The 16,845-nt window shown below is 40.9% G+C and overlaps 1 protein-coding gene across 19 annotated transcripts in view; it reads right to left on the bottom strand.

Moving 5' to 3' along the window:
• Window positions 1–16,845, bottom strand: part of ARHGAP26 (Rho GTPase activating protein 26) — a 519,008-nt gene that overhangs the window by 302,883 nt on the left and 199,280 nt on the right. For all 19 annotated transcript variants that reach the window (XR_002522958.2, XR_004184011.1, XR_004184012.1 and 16 more), the window contains one exon: window positions 4,332–4,410. Coding sequence is in view for 13 of the 19 variants with exons in the window: in XM_031666806.1 (XP_031522666.1) it covers window positions 4,332–4,410 (79 nt within the window). In the remaining 6 variants the exon portion in view is untranslated. The remainder of the gene's footprint in view (window positions 1–4,331; window positions 4,411–16,845) is intronic.

The following is a 16,845-nucleotide window of genomic DNA, read 5'->3' as shown; positions in this document are numbered from 1 at the left end:
AGGGGGGTGTGTGTGTGGGTGGGTGTGTGCATTCCTCGATTTTCTACATAGACAATTGTGTTATCTGAAAGTGGGGGCAGCTGTATACCTTTCTTTCCAATCTGTATGCCTGTTATATTACTTTCTTGTCCTACTGCACCAGTTAGGACTTCCAGTCCTCTGCTGAGTAAGAGTGGTAAGAGTGGTAAGAGCAAACACCCTCAACTTGTTCCTAGTCTTAGGGGGAAAGCATTTAGTCTTTTACCCCAATTATGATGTTAGCAGTAAACTTGGCATTTCCACCCTTGGCCAAGTATCAAAGAGGAAGTTTTCTGAACATAAAGTTTAAAGGAACATACATATGAGAGTAAGTAGAGTAAGTTGCTTTTCTTGACTAGAGTCTACCTCCTTCCCTCATATAACAATGCTTTTTCTCTCAGAGGAAGACGACCTTCCGCCACCATTTATACAGTTCCAGTGCAATAGGCACATGAGTAAGTTCTGGTCAATTCATCCATCCTAGCCTCCGGACCAAGTAGTTAGTTTAATAAAATCCAAATAAAGAACGTTTTTGGAATGATTAGATAAAAGCTCTCTTTCCACTAGACTTACAGATCAGGGATCAACGAACTATGTATGGCCCATGACCCAAATCAAGCCAGCCATCTGTTTTTGTAAATAAAGTTTTTTTTTTTTTTGAGACGGAGTCTCGCTCTGTCACCCAGGCTGGAGTGCAGTGGCCGGATCTCAGCTCACTGCAAGCTCCGCCTCCCAGGTTCACGCCATTCTCCTGCCTCAGTCTCCCAAGCAGCTGGGACTACAGGCGCCCGCCACCTCGCCCAGCTAGTTTTTTTGTATTTTTTAGTAGAGACGGGGTTTCACCGGGTTAGCCAGGATGGTCTCGATCTCCTGACCTCGTGATCCGCCCACCTCGGCCTCCCAAAGTGCTGGGATTACAGGCTTGAGCCACCGTGCCCGGCCCTGTAAATAAAGTTTTATTGAAACAAGGCTATACCTATTCATTTACATATTGTTCATGGCAGCTTTTTAGCCACAGCAGCAAAGTTAGTAGCTGCAAATGCGACCACATGGCCCACAAAGCCTAAAATACTATCTGGCCCATTACAGAAAAAGGTTACTGCCCCCTGTTTTTAATAAGAAGACGTAAGCTTGGAATGAATAGTAAGGAAGCATCTCACCACTCTATGAAAAGAACATGTTGGAAAATGAAGCCAATACAAAAGAGGAAACCAACTCCAAATATTACGTAAGTTCCCGGATTCGGATGAGCCACAGACTATTAGACTCCAGTATTTTTCAGTTACGTAACCCAATAAGTCCAGCTTTTCCTCAAGTTTGAATTGAGTTTCCTACATTTGAATTAAAATAATTCAAATTTTAATTCAAATGTACTACATAAAATCCATAACGCTTATTGCAGGAAGACAATTCTAATTTCTTCCTCCATTATACACCCATCAACACCATAAAGACATTCAACATTTCTTTAGACTAAGATATGACTGTGTATTAAAAAAAAAGTATGATTTAATGCCAAAACTAAATTTAACATTTAAAAATGAAATGTTTCAAAATCAACTGATTTGGGGCTCATTTAGCTTTTCTTTGTTTTTCAACCAACCATCCTAAGGTATTATTGGACAATGAAAGAACAAAAGAATAGAAACTAAAAGTAACCCCCTCCAAAAAAACAAAACAAAACAAAACAAAAAAAACCCGCCAACACCAAATAATCCATCAAAGAACAACTGAGATAGAAGTATAAAACAGAAGATAGTTGCCACTGTTAACATCTCCCTGAAGTAAGGCAACCACACTAACACCAACTAGAGAAAGAGCTAACTAGAGAAATCCAAAGCTCCCACAGGGACAGATTTAACTAATTAGGGAGATGGTGATTAAAGCTGGAGCTGCTAATTGTCTACTGGCCATGTATCTCTAGTAATGTCCCCTAGAGGCTTTCAGCAACGGGAGACAAAATTAAGCCTAGTATTACCGTCAATTACACAGACATCATTTGTCTATATTTATCTCCCTCTTTAGGAAACTAAAAAGCACACAGAAGTGTGGTTTTCAGTGCAAGCTATATGTTCCTGTGAGGAAATAATTTTATATTATGTTTAGAAACAAAATTATTTTGTGTTTAAACTTGTTTTAATTTGTACATTCCGGAGCAAGAAGATGTTTCTTTCAACAGCACACTTTCCATCTGCAGAGGCCAGATGTTAATCTACAGGAAAACTGAAGTGGTTAGTAAGAAGACCAATTATACACAGAGAACAAATATCTAAGTGGTGGGGGGAGAGGATGGGGAGGCTTAAAATGGAATTAATTGGTGAGGCAGTTTTGGAACTCCAGCTTATCCAGGGCAGGGGGAGAGATGGTAGTGGGTTTGGGGTTTTTTTGTTGTTGTAATTTGGCTTTTTTTGCCCATACCAAGAAGAGAATGCCATACAGGATTGTTCTTCCTGGGCATTTCCTTCCCTCTGAGTTGAAGAATCCTTCCAGGGAGGGAGTGAAAGTACTGTAAAAATGAACTGAGAATTCTTAGAAGGCAATTTGAAATTTTACCTCCATTAAAGATGAAAACTCAGTATGTCTAGGATTAGACATGGGTCAAATTCTAGCTTTGCCACTAGGATGGAGACTGCCAACTATTCACAGTATCCTTTCTCCTCTTCTTCTCTGAAATAACAACACGCCCAGGGTCCTGGCAGGGCCCATGACTGCCTATGTACAGCCTAGGTTTCCCAGCCTGCTCTGCAGGTAGATGTGGCTGTACCATTACGTTTGAGCCAATGGAAGTGTCGTGTGCATCTTCTGGGTCCTTCAAAATGCTTTCATCCTCATTTTCTGGCTGGAAAATGGCAATGACTGGAGCAATGTGGGAAGCCGTGGGCTGAGGATAGCAGAATGACCCTACTAGACATGGACTCCTCCCTTCTCGGCTCTAAGAGAGAAATACACTTATCTATCTTACATAAACCACTGTACTTCGGAGTCTCTCTGTTATAGCAACCTAGCCTGTACCCTACTAATACAGCCATTTACTATCTGTGCGACTTGGGGCAAGTTATTTAACCTGTCTAAGCCTCAGTTTCCTCATCTATAAAATGGAATCACAGCACTTATTTCATTAAGTGCTAAGAGAAATAAACAGGTTAAGAGATGTAATGTGCTCAGTCCTGTGCCTAACAAGCAAAAAAGTGTGCTCAACAAATAGTAGATAATGCTAGCAAAAAGAAAGATCTACTTGGGAAGCTTCTTTCAAAGGCCTTTGACATCAAGCAGCTATTGTGCCCATAAAGCCTCAAAGGTAGAAATGTGTATCTGGTTTTGAGGGTTCGTATTCAGAGACAATCAGAGCTATCTTATATTTTAGCCCAGGAGAAGAATTAAGATTAAACAATGCTTAATTATAGTTTAGCAAACTGTGTCTAAATCATTATTTATTTAAATCTTTAAGAGACCTTGCTCTGTATATTATTAAATGTCATACAATACTAGCTATTTCTTTATGCTTAGTTGACTGCGTCGCAAGTTTGTATAAAATATGGCTGAGTAGAAAGGTACATAACTATGTTGCCAGACCACCTCACCAAGGTAAGCTGAGAAAGAGACACACAAATCAGCTGGCATTATCCAGCTTGATGCAAAGAGTTCTATAGTCAGTGGAGCCCATGGCCTACTTCTTCCTTGCACACATTTCCTCCCTTTGGTGTAAGCATCAATTATTGGCCCTCTGGCATTGTAGATTCTTTTTCTCTTTTGTTGGTGGCACATGGTTAGACTGTACTCTTACGATTTCTGCAACCTTGAGATTTGCTGACTAATAGAGTTGAGATCCTTGGAACTAAGATAAGACGACTACAATGATTCCAGGGCTCTTACGGATTTTACACGTCACAAGATGCGGAACAACTATGAGATTACATCATCCAGCTGAGGCCAGCATTGCTGAAATAGCAGCAGGGATCATATTACCAGGCTCACCTCCCTCCATCCACCCTGATAATGTCCCACTGCTTATAAGGGGAGGTAAGTTACTATGGGAGGCTGAACCAGAAGTCAGTGATAAAAGATGGGAGTTCTGGTGTAATTCTATGCAGAAGCCATGCCTTAGGACAGAGAGGTCAAAGCTCAAGAACTATATCTATACAGAAGCAATATCAATATTCACAAACATAAACCTAGGAATAAAAAAACCACCTCTGGTACATTGGTTTCAAGAACCCAAGGCTTTAGAAAAACAGCAAAAATCACTGCACTAGGGAAGCAACAAACAACTCAGGGCCTTCATTCTTGCTGTACTTCCCTGAATTGTTACTTACAGGTTCCCGGCCATCCATGGCTTCCATCCAGAGCCTCCGGTCCTCTTCCGACAACGCTTGCATGGTGATAACTCCTGGCCTGCAGAGAAAGGAGGGACATGGATATGAAACCAGTGCCACATGTACAGAGATTGGTGAAGGCGAATCTTAAACATCCACTCAAAAGAGTCAGTGGTTGCTAGGGTTAACGACACAAAGAGGGGTACAACCCTCGGCTTTACTAAGCTACCTTCTAGTCTCAGAAAAGATGGCCCAAATTCCTCTCAGTCAGCCCATCTCCCTCAGAGAGGCAGAAACACAGAAGATACGACCCTATTTTACAGGTAAGGGACATAGAGGAGTTAAGTGGTTCCTTTAGACACTGTTCAATTCCTTGAAATCTTATTCATTTCGAGACCTCAGAATGCTTAACAGAGTATGATACTCACAGTAGAAATGCAATAAATGTTTGTGGAAGTGAATGGAATTACTGGACTCAAGACAAAAAAGAGGACAAAACATCCAAGCTGGAGGCATGCTTGTCTCCTAATATCTAGTCCACTGCTTCTAAATTGCTTCAGACATGGAGAAGTTTTATGGTGGTCATCATCTTAGTAGTTATGATTAAATGTGCACAGTCTTTTTAAAAAATGAATACTTAATCATGTCAGGTGCTAAGTGCTTTACATGCATGAGATCATTTCACTCACTGAAATCGGCTTGCTCCCTAAACCTGAGCACAAGCCCTCCAGAAGACATGCACACAATATCAAATGGGTTTTGTTCAGTTCCCATCACAAATGGTACTCCACAAGAAAAAGAGACTGTGAGATAAAAATGACCTTGGGAGAAGAGGCTGAAAGCCCTCTACGCTCATTAAAGCAGGAGTTACTCATTTAGGGTGAAGATAAATCCCAGAGTGTCCCCAAACCACCTCCTCCTCTCCCTCAAATGTATGTGGATTTTTCTGTTAAAACAATTCAAATTGTCCGTCAAATTCTCAGAGAGAACTGCAACCCTCAAAAAGTTAAGAATTGCTAGTTAAAAACCATCCTCTTTAAAATTTGAGACAGCCTAAAAAGGAGGAAGAAGTCCACTTGAGCAAGAACTAAAGTCTGATTCCTGTCTGAGTGCACAAACACTGCGAATGATCATACGACAATACGGTATGAAAACTACACAGGCTGAGCAACACCCTTAGCAGCACAAGCCTGGGCCCCATAAGCACCCAAGCTTGCTCATTCTCACCCGCCCATCATCTCCGCTTCTGGCTTATAGCTATAGTTCCAATGAATATGCTAAACCTATTTGTTTAACATAATTTAAAAGTCACATTTGATTCTTTTCATTAATCATCCCTCAACATCCCCTTAAAAAAAACTTTAGAGCTGTGGGCATGTAAATACAGATGGGTTGGGGATACAAGGGGCATGGGGTAGGGGTGTGAATGTGTGAGGGTATAAACGTGTGTGGGGTCGAGAGAGACAGAGAGAGAGGGAAAGCATGCAAACAAGCAAGAGAAGGGAGTGAGAGAACAAGCAAGAGACAGAAAGGGGAGTGGGGGTGTGTGTGGGTGAGAGGAGGGGTGGGCAGCTAGACAGGCGGGCGTGTTGATGACGGTGGAACACTGATCCCAAGAGGATGGTCATTCCCATGAAGGTCACACCGGGACTGGCACCATAATACAAAGATAACTCAGAGGATGGAATAACTCGTCTCTCCATGAGCACCTTCCAGGACTCCCCCTCCTCTTCTCAGAAATTCTCATTCTCAGACCCAACCAAGTGCCCACTTCCCACCATCAGCCCATTCAGTGTGCCAGAGTCAGTGGGTATCTGCAGACAGCTGACAGTGGTGGCTCCACAGAACTGACTCTGTGGCTTGAGGGCACGATGGACTGATTCTACCCTTCCACCTTTCTCTAAAGACCAAGTATGACATCTTAATAGCTTTGAAACAAAAAGCCTCTGCAGCTACTGTCTATTGCAGAACTCTCAAGTCCCCGGTTCTGGGTCTTTCAGTGTTGCTGCAGATGCTGCTTCTGTACCACCTGCTTCAGAATCAGACATTCCCTTAACATGGAGACTCCAGCCCAACCCCACTCCACTCAATCTGAACTGGGCTGTGCCTGGGAACTTGGATTTTAACCAACTCCCCAGGTGATCTTGGTGCAGAGTTAAGTTTGAGGCCCACACCCTGGGCTGTCCACTCCATCCCCACTCTTTTCCTTCCTGTTCCCCTTGCCCTAGAGTGCAAAGTTACCCTCCTTTCTGCAGTGAGGTCAAGGAGCCAACATGTCTCTAGTTCGTTTCCTGCTAGTGGCCCACCAGCAAACAGTGAGATCACAAGAGCTGTCTGCATACCACGGTCTCAGGGGTTCACAGATATTACATCAACTTCATGGCACACAGTGTGAGATTTCCACCCAGAGCCACAAAGAGGAAGTTCGACAACCTCAGAGGCTGTGAAGGGTGGGCCACTCGGCCTTGGTAACCAGGAAAGTCAACAGGATTTGTTTTCATTCCAAGAAGAAACATCAAAATACAAGTTCTTTTCCACATGTAGTCTTGTTCCCTTTTGCAGGGGGAGTGGGGTAGGGGACGGATGCACATGTCTTGCATGTGAATTTCCAAGAACAAAGGTAAAAAGGGTGAACTATCTTTATTCTGGAGTAAAACCGTAACTTTCTTTCCATATTTACCTTCCTCATGCCCTACTAATAACTATCCCTCAAAACAAAATAAAACAAGCAAAACCCTCAACGACCCTCCACTTTGCAGGTCAGTCCCTACAAACTAGCATACTTTGAGACCTGCTCTTACAGGATGTCAATTTAGTTAATGTTTGAAATGTATGTGGTTCTTCACAGCAAAAAAAATGGGCAGGGCTGGGGAGACAGAGGAGAGAGAGATTAAAAGTAGGAGGATAGGTCAGGCGCAGTGGCCAACGCCTGTAATCCCAGCACCTTGGGAGGCCGATATGGGTGGATCACGAGGTCAAGAGATCAAGACAATCCTGACCAACACAGTGAAACCCCATCTCTACTAAAAAATACAAAAATTAGCTGGGCATGGTGGCACATGCCTGTAGTCCCAGTTACTCGGGAGGCTGAGGCAGGAGAATCGCTTGAACCCGGGAGGTGGAGGTTGCAGTGAGCCGAGATCACGCCACTGCACTCCAGCCTGGCGACAGGGCGAGACTCCATCTCAAAATAAAAAAAGTAGGAGGATAATATGGAATGAGGAAGGGAACATATAAAACAATGAAAGAGAAATGGAGTAAATGATCAGAGCTCTTTTTACCTCTACAAAGAATTGTGAGCCTATTAGACTCAATACAATAAAAGAACAGTAGTAAGTATGACCCAGCAGTATGTGCCAGTTGCTGTGCTAAGCACTGTATATAAATTAATTCACCTAATCTTCACAGCTACATCATGAGAAAAGTATATTCTTATTACTCTCCTTTAGCAGATGAGAAAACCAAGGCTCAGAGAGGTTAAGTATCTTGTCCACAATTACAGAGCTGCCAAGATACAGAGCCAAGATGTGAACACAAGCATTCCAACCCTTAACTCTTGTGCATAATGCCATGGCAAATGTGATGGCACCACAGCCCCCAGAAAGCTCATATTGACCACCCAAGTCCTCTGGTGTCAAAATCAGCCTCGCACTTCTGCAAGTGCCTTAGTGAGCTCCTGTATGGGATTAAATAAGATTGAATGATAAAGAACTCTGTAAAAACCTAACGTGCTTCATAAATATGAGGGCTTACAACACTACTCTAGGCGAACAGCTAATCCAAAACAAGAATCCAACAGCATCCAGAGTAACTGGGGCTTACTTTCTATAGCAGTGGACCTCCATGTTTTATCTGTCTTAAAAATACTCAAGAGATGGAAAGGCAATTAGCTTTTCTTAAAAAAGAACACAAAAAGTCATAATCATAAAGAAAACATATTGAAAAATTGGACTTCACCAAAATGAAGAACTTACACTCGTCGAAAGATGAATTTAATTACTTATTACTTTTATTTTAAAAAAAGTCAAACCAGAGTGAGAGAAGATATTTGTAATATCTATCTCCTACAAGACTCATATCCAGAATATGTAAAGAATGCCTAAAAATAAATAAGAAAAAATGATCCACCCAATACAATAAATACTTGAATAAGCACTTCATAAAAGAGGACATCCAAATGGCCAATAAGGCTAAGAAACAGAGCCCAAACTGATTACTTATCAGGGAAATGTGATTAAAACCACAATGAGATATAACAAGCACCCTCCTGAATAGAGGGCATTAAAAGGCCACCAATAACCAGTACTGGCAAAAAATGTAGAGTAACTGGGACTCTCATACATCGCTGGTGGGAGAATAAGTTGATGGAACTACTTTGGCAATATCTGCTAGAACTAAACATGCACCTGCCCTATGACCTAGCAATTATACCTCTACATATATACTCAAGAGAATTGAGTACATATGTCCACCAAAAAGTACATTCAAGAATACCTGCAGTTTTATTTAGAATAGCCAAAAATTGCAAAAATAACAACAAATAAATACTCATTGATAAATGGATAAACTGTTGTATATTTGAACAATGGGACACCATACAACAATTTTTTAAAAAAGAATCAACCACTGCTACATGCAACAACATGAATGAATCTCAGAGATGTAACGATGAGGGAAAGAAGCCAGACACAAAAGATTATGTGACTGTGTGACTCCACTTCTATGATGTTCAAATACTTGCAAAATTCATCTATGGCAACAGAAGTCAGAAGAGCGATTTTTTTTTTTTTTTTTTTTTTTGAAAAAGAGATATGGGCAACAACTGAAAAGTGGCACAAGGGTATCTCCTGGAGTGACAGAAACATTCTATATCTTCATCTGGGTGGTTACACAGTTGTGTGTGTATAAAAAGTTATTAAAATACAGACTTTGGATTCATGCATTTTACTGTGATTACACCTCAGTAAAAATTGTTTTAAATACCCAAGAGCTATGACTTCTCATCAATAACTTAGGCTCACTAGTTATTCTGATTCTAGTGCTTCCTAGATGTATAACCATGGCAGACTAGCAACTGAACTATTCTGTGCTACTCTTATTACCTATGTTTTAAAGAACAGTAGTATAGAGCAGTTCAATTACTTGTCTCCCAGCGTTATCACGATTACACCTCAGTGCATGCTGGGAAGGTTACATGAGAAGTGTGTGCGGCATTTCAAAGTGTCAGGCACACGGTGAATGCTCCAAAAATTAGTTGTAATCACAGGGGCAGGTAGAGGTGGGGTGAACGGGAACAGGATGGTAAATACGGGGTAGGGTTAAAATTACCGCTGCAGAAGGGCAGGTGTGTATAGTTTCAAAAGGAAAAGAAACAACCCACAGGTGCTAATGACGTGTGTGATTCCCACTCCCAACATGCTCATATACAGCACTGAAATTCATGCCTCTACCACAAAGCACACAGGGCTGAGGGCTGAAGGGACACACCTGCGCTGACATAATGGCCATTTCCTTTTTCCTCCTGAGTAACGCAACAAAGCAGCCTGCCACTCCCTTTTAAAATTTACATCTGATAACTAACAAGAACAGAGAAGGGGTCTTTGGCAAATTCTAAAAAATCTGTCAAGGAGCTCCCTCCACCCGCCAGATGAGAGAAGGAGCAAATGACTTAAAAATCCTCTGTAGAGCTCAACCCTGAGAATCCATTTAAAATACAGCACTTCCTTTTCACTCTGAATATGTCCTTAGTGCTATATCTGGATCTGCTTGAGAATCATGAACAAGGATCTGGAATTTTCTCTAAGCTGGCACCTCACCTCTCACACTGTAGGAGCCATGGAGAAAATAGCTCTCCATCTACCACAGGGCAAGTTGCTACCCAACACCATATTTCCTCTAACCCTGGCCCTCAAAAACAGCCCATGGAAAGAAATATATGGTTTAGCAACACATTCAGGATCCTGGGACCACTGGCTATATCAACTCATAGCCTGCTCACCAGCCAAGAGCAAACAGAATCACAACCAGCCCCGATTCCAGGGTTACTCGACAGCTTTCCTACTCTAATCTTATTCCTGAATCTGAGTCAACAATAGTGATCTCAATGGTTTGGCAATTTACCCACTTCCTATTGGACAAGGAAAAGCTAACTCCACCCCACTGAAACAAAAACACTCAGAATTTACCAGTACCGTTCTTTCTAAATCAACCTACAAAGATCTAGGGTTTATTCATTCATAAGACTACAAATCTTCTGTTGGCAAGAGTTCATTCCCCAACTTCCATCCACACTACTGTATATTTAAGGGTCAAATTCAAAGAAGACGTGCTGAGGCGCCCACAGGAACACACAATCTCAAAGCCTGTGTCTGAAACCTACCCACTACACTTATATAGGAAGACAAAGGGGAATGATAAGGAAGGGAGCATGAGCTGCCATCTACTTGCAAGAAGAGTTTTGCAAGTGCCAGGGAGGGGAAGTGGTCCTTTGTTTCTGAAGTGCTACTGGGAAAATGAATTCCTAACAGTTCCTGGACAATGTAATGGTTCTGGTTCAGAAGAGCTTCATTTACACAAAGATATGGCCAAAGCCCTACAGAATAATATTGGAGAATGACACTTTTTCCATGTCTGTTTATGAGATTACACACCCAAATGTCTGCAGAGACTAGGTAAGTAAGCAAAATGAGGGAAACTGGATAAGAAATTCTTTAATCCAAGGAAAACAGGCTTGGTCTTATGTTGCTCTTGGTTTTTTTCTTTTTCAGTTTTACTTTCAGATAGAAACAAAGAACAAAGAATTATCTCCCCTCTAGGGGAAAAACAACAATGCTAGTGCAAAGCAAAAACCTGTCACTTGTCTTCATGGGGGAGGTGGGCAACAGGGCATGGTGGGGACTATGGCAGAACAGACAGCACACACCCCACCTAAAGGAAGTATCTGTCATTCAGCTCAACCGGCAGCTGGCATGTGGGAAGGCATGATCAGCAATTAAAGATTTTTCCAGTTTTAAAATGTTGCCTCAAACACTATTCAAGCCAAACCACGCATGTCTGTGGACCACCAGTTTGCAACTTCTGTTGTCTGTGTCTGTCTTTCTCTGAATCTATCTGAGCTCCAACCCAGGTCATCATTGCATGTTATAAAGACATCCACCTCATGCATTAATACCAACAATGAAGGATGCCTGTCTATATTCTTGATTCACCTTACAGTCAAACTCAGGAGAGTATCTCCAGGTTATCCACAAAGGAGGAACTTGAGCTACTTCCTTTTTTCTTCCAATACTCAAGGACCCAGTGCCATCACTGCAAGGCAATGGTAATCTACTATTTGGAGACAGAATGTATGAATCTGCACTACTATGTGTGCTCTGATGTAATAAACCATTGGGGTCCTTCTGCAAGGCCTTTGTGCATGAGAAGAATTCATAATATGCCATGATAATATGGGTGTGGTACAGGTGAGAGACAGAGAAAGTAAGAAACCAGAAGGTGCTGCAACTGGCAGCCCCCAAACCACAGGCAGATTTACTGAGTGTTTATTATGTGCTAACCACTGTGCTAAGGACTTTACTTGTATTATCATTCATTCTTCACAATAACTGTATGAAGTAGACACTACCATTATTTCTCTTTTTAAAAGTGAAAAGACTGAGACTCACATAAGTTACTTGCATAATGTCACACCACTAGTAAGTGCCAAAGCCTGCACTTGAACCCAGGTGTGCCTGAATCTAGAGCAAAGCCCAAACTTCAAGGACAATGTTGCACTGCCCCACCCTGTGCATGTAGCATACATGTCCTGGGAGGGAGGGAAGGCCATGGACCTGAAGGGGAGGGAAAGAAAAGAAAGAAAAGGAAGGAAGGAGGGAAGGAAGGAAGGAAGGAAGGAAGGAAGGAAGGAAGGAAGGAAGGAAGGAACTGATCCTAATAAATGAATGAATCATAACCTATTAAAGCCTGCAACCTTGGTATTTTTAGAGGAATGTTCCTAAAACAATTAGGGATGCATAGGCAAGTAGATAACGAGGTCTAAAAGATCGTAGGCTATCACCAACCACATCAGATAAGTTCTTATATTTTTATGAGAGATGGAAGTCATAAAACATCGGGAAGCCCAAAGACATCTTTGGCATATTAAATTGCATGGCTCTTAAATGCAACAGATATTGACTGAGTGCCTATTATGTGCTAGTCATGATGCTGGGCATCAGGGACATAGAAGCAAGCAAATGTTAACACACTGCACAAGGACAAGGCATTATTCACTGATGGGATGAATGAGACTCAAGGAGAATGCAAATACCTATTACTACTATTGATAACAAACTATGAAAATACAGCTTCTGTTTCATGTATTTTTTTTTTCATTTTTACTATTCTATCTCACAATCAACAGAAATGTACATAAGTGGAATGTATTGGTTGAATTGTTTCTTCTATCCAGAATTATGAAATAGGTAATTTTTGGTTTTGATTTTAAAAAGACAAACTCATCTTATATTTAAAAATTGGTAAATAAACTGGTATACTCAACCAATGAAACTCCATATTTCATCATGCAGACTAAAGAGTAAAAATACGGTTGCCTCAATCACCCTCCCAATCAAGTCCATTAACCACCATATCTCATTCTTTGTTAAACCAGAATCAAACAGCAAACAGGCATGCTCTCATTTAATTGAAAGAAAAAAAAAAAAAACTCAATGACAAGTTCAAACTACATGAATTCTAAGATTCTAAGAACTTCTCCAGTAACTTATTTTACAGAACAGCCAAAAAGCAATTCAGAAACTATGGTATCTTCCCCCAACTCAAGTCATGGAAGTCAGAGTCATATAATACCCTCTGAGGAAGGAAAACGCCATTTCCTGCCTGAAATGTCAATGGCATTGAGACCAGCACTCTAATCCGACCAGCAGGAAGGCAAAATCAAATATTATTTCAAACAAGGGGTGAGAAGGGGAGGGAGGGGAAGTTTGAAACCAGGAAAAATGGATTCATGTGTTGCAAAAGATAAAGGCACATTGCACCAGGAGGGAAAAGTAGGACTGCCAGGTTCTCAGCACACACAGGACAGTGAAATCACTCATCTTTTCTGCACCATCCTAAACAAGCCATTCCTAAAGCAAAGAGCCTGGCACTTTAGTTCAAAGAGTCAGGTAAAGGGTAACGTTTAAACAGAGGCTCAACTAACTGAGCATGTTTGTTTTTGCAAGAAAATGGGTATGAACAATTTGTGATGAAAGGGTGGGAGGAAGGAATTTCTAGAGAAAGAATGAGTCATTTAGGATACTCTTCTTCCTTTAAGGAATAATACTCACATGATTTTTTTTTTTCCTACAGAAAACACACACACACACACAGTCTTCTGTCAACGTATACAAGGTGTAGATAGGACAGCTAATTTTCAACTGCACCTTCTAATAGTTACTAATACATACACAAAACTGCCATCTAGAGGTTGAATGTTGAAACAAAGTGTTACATAAGATGATCTTTTTTGGAAAACACATAATCTCACAGTCACACAATTTCACAAAGACACACAAATGCATGCACAAACACCACTTACTAAGCTAGAAGAAACAATATTATTTTAATTTAAAATTAATATAGTTTCTTCTTGAGGCCACAAATTGGAAAGAGAGGGCATAAAACTTTATCTTTTATATGAAGTATGTATCAATAAGAGGTTATCACATAAACAGTTTGAAAATGTAATCTTACCCTAGTAGGCCCTTTGCACATATACCCTGAATGCACCTGTATTTTCTCTCAGCTTATAGATAACTTGAAAACTTATGACACTACAGGAAAAGAGCACCATTAAGACAAAAAGCAGGCTCACAGGAATATCCACCCAAAGCTAAGGTTCACCATCACAACAATAGAGTCCCAGGGTTTAGGGCATAGAAAAAAATTCAACAGCCATGTTTTCAGACATAGGACTCCATCAGAGGGGAATATTAGTGTGTTCTACCTTCAGAAAAAATCCTGCAATGTAGTGATAATTCACCCCATCTTACAGATGTGGTTAAACCACTTACCCAGAGTCACACAGCTAGTAAGGAACAGATCCCAAATTCAAATTTAGGAATGCTCTTATTTTTTTACCTGCATCATGTAGCCTGCCATACAAACATATTTGAAATGAGGGTGCTGAGGGTTCCAGTAGATTCTTCGCATCTTTCAAAAATCTTTCTGGCCTCCACCATTCTGACTTTCACCAACCTACAATTTTCCTGGGTCTTTTTCCTACCAGTACACAAATGCAGGTTACATGGGCACCTGCTAAAATTTTAGTTTAAATAGCAACTAACTTGATTAAGCTCCTCTAGTCTCTTACACAATAGTTCACCATAGCCCCAAAGAAAATAATTAATCCATCTCAAAATTATGTCACCATAAAAAATAAAATTGAACAACCATATGCACCTATTACTGTATTAAAAGCTGCATAAAATGTTTTTCTGCCTCTGGAAGCAAATCACTTGAGACAGACATTTAGAATTGAACAGAGGTATATAAAACATACCTAATTAAACACCTAACCAACCAATATAAAGAAAAACTCATCACTGTGCAAATGCAGGTTACCTGGGAAGAAGAAAATAGAGTTGACAGTGGATGTGAAATGCTAGGCTGGGACTAGATCAGTGGAGAGCTACTGCCCTTTACCTATTCATGGAAAGCTTACAAAACAAGGACTTTGGAATTGGTATGAAAGAAAATCAGATGAGATCTGTTAAGAAAGTCCAATTGATTTGTAAACTTTATATCTCCACTGTCAATAGTCTCTAGCATGTAGTTATGCTCAATAAAATAAGGAAGGAAGGAGGGAGGGAATGAATTCAGCATATTCCAGTCAGGCCATCATCCTTTACAAGAACAGAAGGGTAAAGTCCTCCTGTTTGTTACATTTCCCCCCAGTATTCTGGCCCTTCAGGTTTGCCGGAACACTCAACATACTGGTGTTTATACCTTAGTTGCTTGAATGTATATGAGCATTCCAAACTCAAAGGTGAGCTCCATGAAGACAAGTTGATTCTTGCCTTATCCCTTACTACAACTCTAGCACTAAATATCCTTGCCCTCTCTAAGAAGCTATCCTTGCTGTCCACCTCGAGAGAGTACCAGTGCTGGGAAAGAGGCACTTAACAGACACAGCATTTTCAAATGTATGGACATTGGTGAGAGTCAGTTAATCCCAGAAAAAAAGTCATCATTTCCTCTTCCCAGTGTAAACACTGCCCCTGAAGAGACTCCACTGATTCAGGGAATCAGAATAAGTTGTTTTATTATTTTTCACATGGTTGACTGAGCCTTCCTGGAAAACATGAGAGAAAATATCCAAGTGTCACTTACATCTGTGAGAAATTTCTTAAAAATAAACCAATCCAGGGATGCAGGCAAGTGACTAGTACCATGATTTTTTAGCCTAAACAAATACTTTCCCTATATTTGCTCATGAATTTCCTTAAGACATTGTGTGATGGAGTTAATTATTCAAAGTGAGTGAACAGAGACATGAGCAAGTACTACCGATTCACATCATGCTACCACTAACGGCTGCTTTGAAATCATGTCCCATTTTTTAACCCAGAAATTTTACACTAAATCCTCTCACAGAGTTGACACGTTTTGTAACAATAAATCCAGTTTTTATTCAATTAACCAATATATATATTATAAACCTTCAAATGTCTGGTGCTATGGCAAAGTAACACAAAAGCACCCAACAATGCTGCTTTATTAAAGAATTTTAAAAGTGATTTTTATTTTATTTTATTTTACTGAGATGGAGTCTCCCTCTGTCACCCAGGCTGGAGTGTGGTGGTGTGATCTCAGCTCACTGCAACCTCCATCTCCTGGGTTCAAGCAATTCTTCTGCCTTAGCCTCCTGAGTAGCTGGAATTACAGGTGCCCACCAACATGCTCGGCTAATTTTTTTCTATATTTTTAGTAAAGACAGGTCTCACCACGTTGGCCAGGCTGGTCTTGAACTCCTGAGCTCAAATGATCCACCTCCCTCAGCCTCCCAAAATGCTGGGATTACAGGCATGAGTCATCACGCTCAGTCAAAAAAGGGTGATTTTTAAAAAGCTAATGAAAGCTTAGGCTATCATCAAGTAAAAATAAAATAAAATACAGAAAGAAGGTAATTTATGTGAATGGGCTGCTTTGTGAAGTGGGGTTCCTTGGCAACGGGAGTGTTCAAGCAGAAGGTGTTGAGTTATCCATTTAAAGGCTGCTGGGTGCATGGGTGCTGCTTCATTGAGAAAGGTCCTCCCTATTCAACACTGTGTTCATTTCCTGGGGCTGCTGTCACGAAGTGCCACAAACTGGTTGGCTTAATCAACAGAAATTGATTGCTTCACAGGTCTAGAGGCTAAAAGTTCAAGATCAAGTGTTCCTCCAGAGGTCTGTGAGGAAGAATCTGCTCCATGCGTCTCTCCTAGCTTCTGGTGCTCTCCTGCCAATCTTTGGCGTTCCTTGGCTTGTAGGTGCA

Source organism: Papio anubis, chromosome 5 (genome assembly GCF_008728515.1).
Source record: "Papio anubis isolate 15944 chromosome 5, Panubis1.0, whole genome shotgun sequence".
Classification (NCBI taxonomy): Eukaryota; Metazoa; Chordata; class Mammalia; order Primates; family Cercopithecidae; genus Papio; species Papio anubis.
The sequence above is the reverse complement of the archived record's forward strand: the minus strand, read 5'-3'. Positions and strand labels throughout refer to the sequence as shown.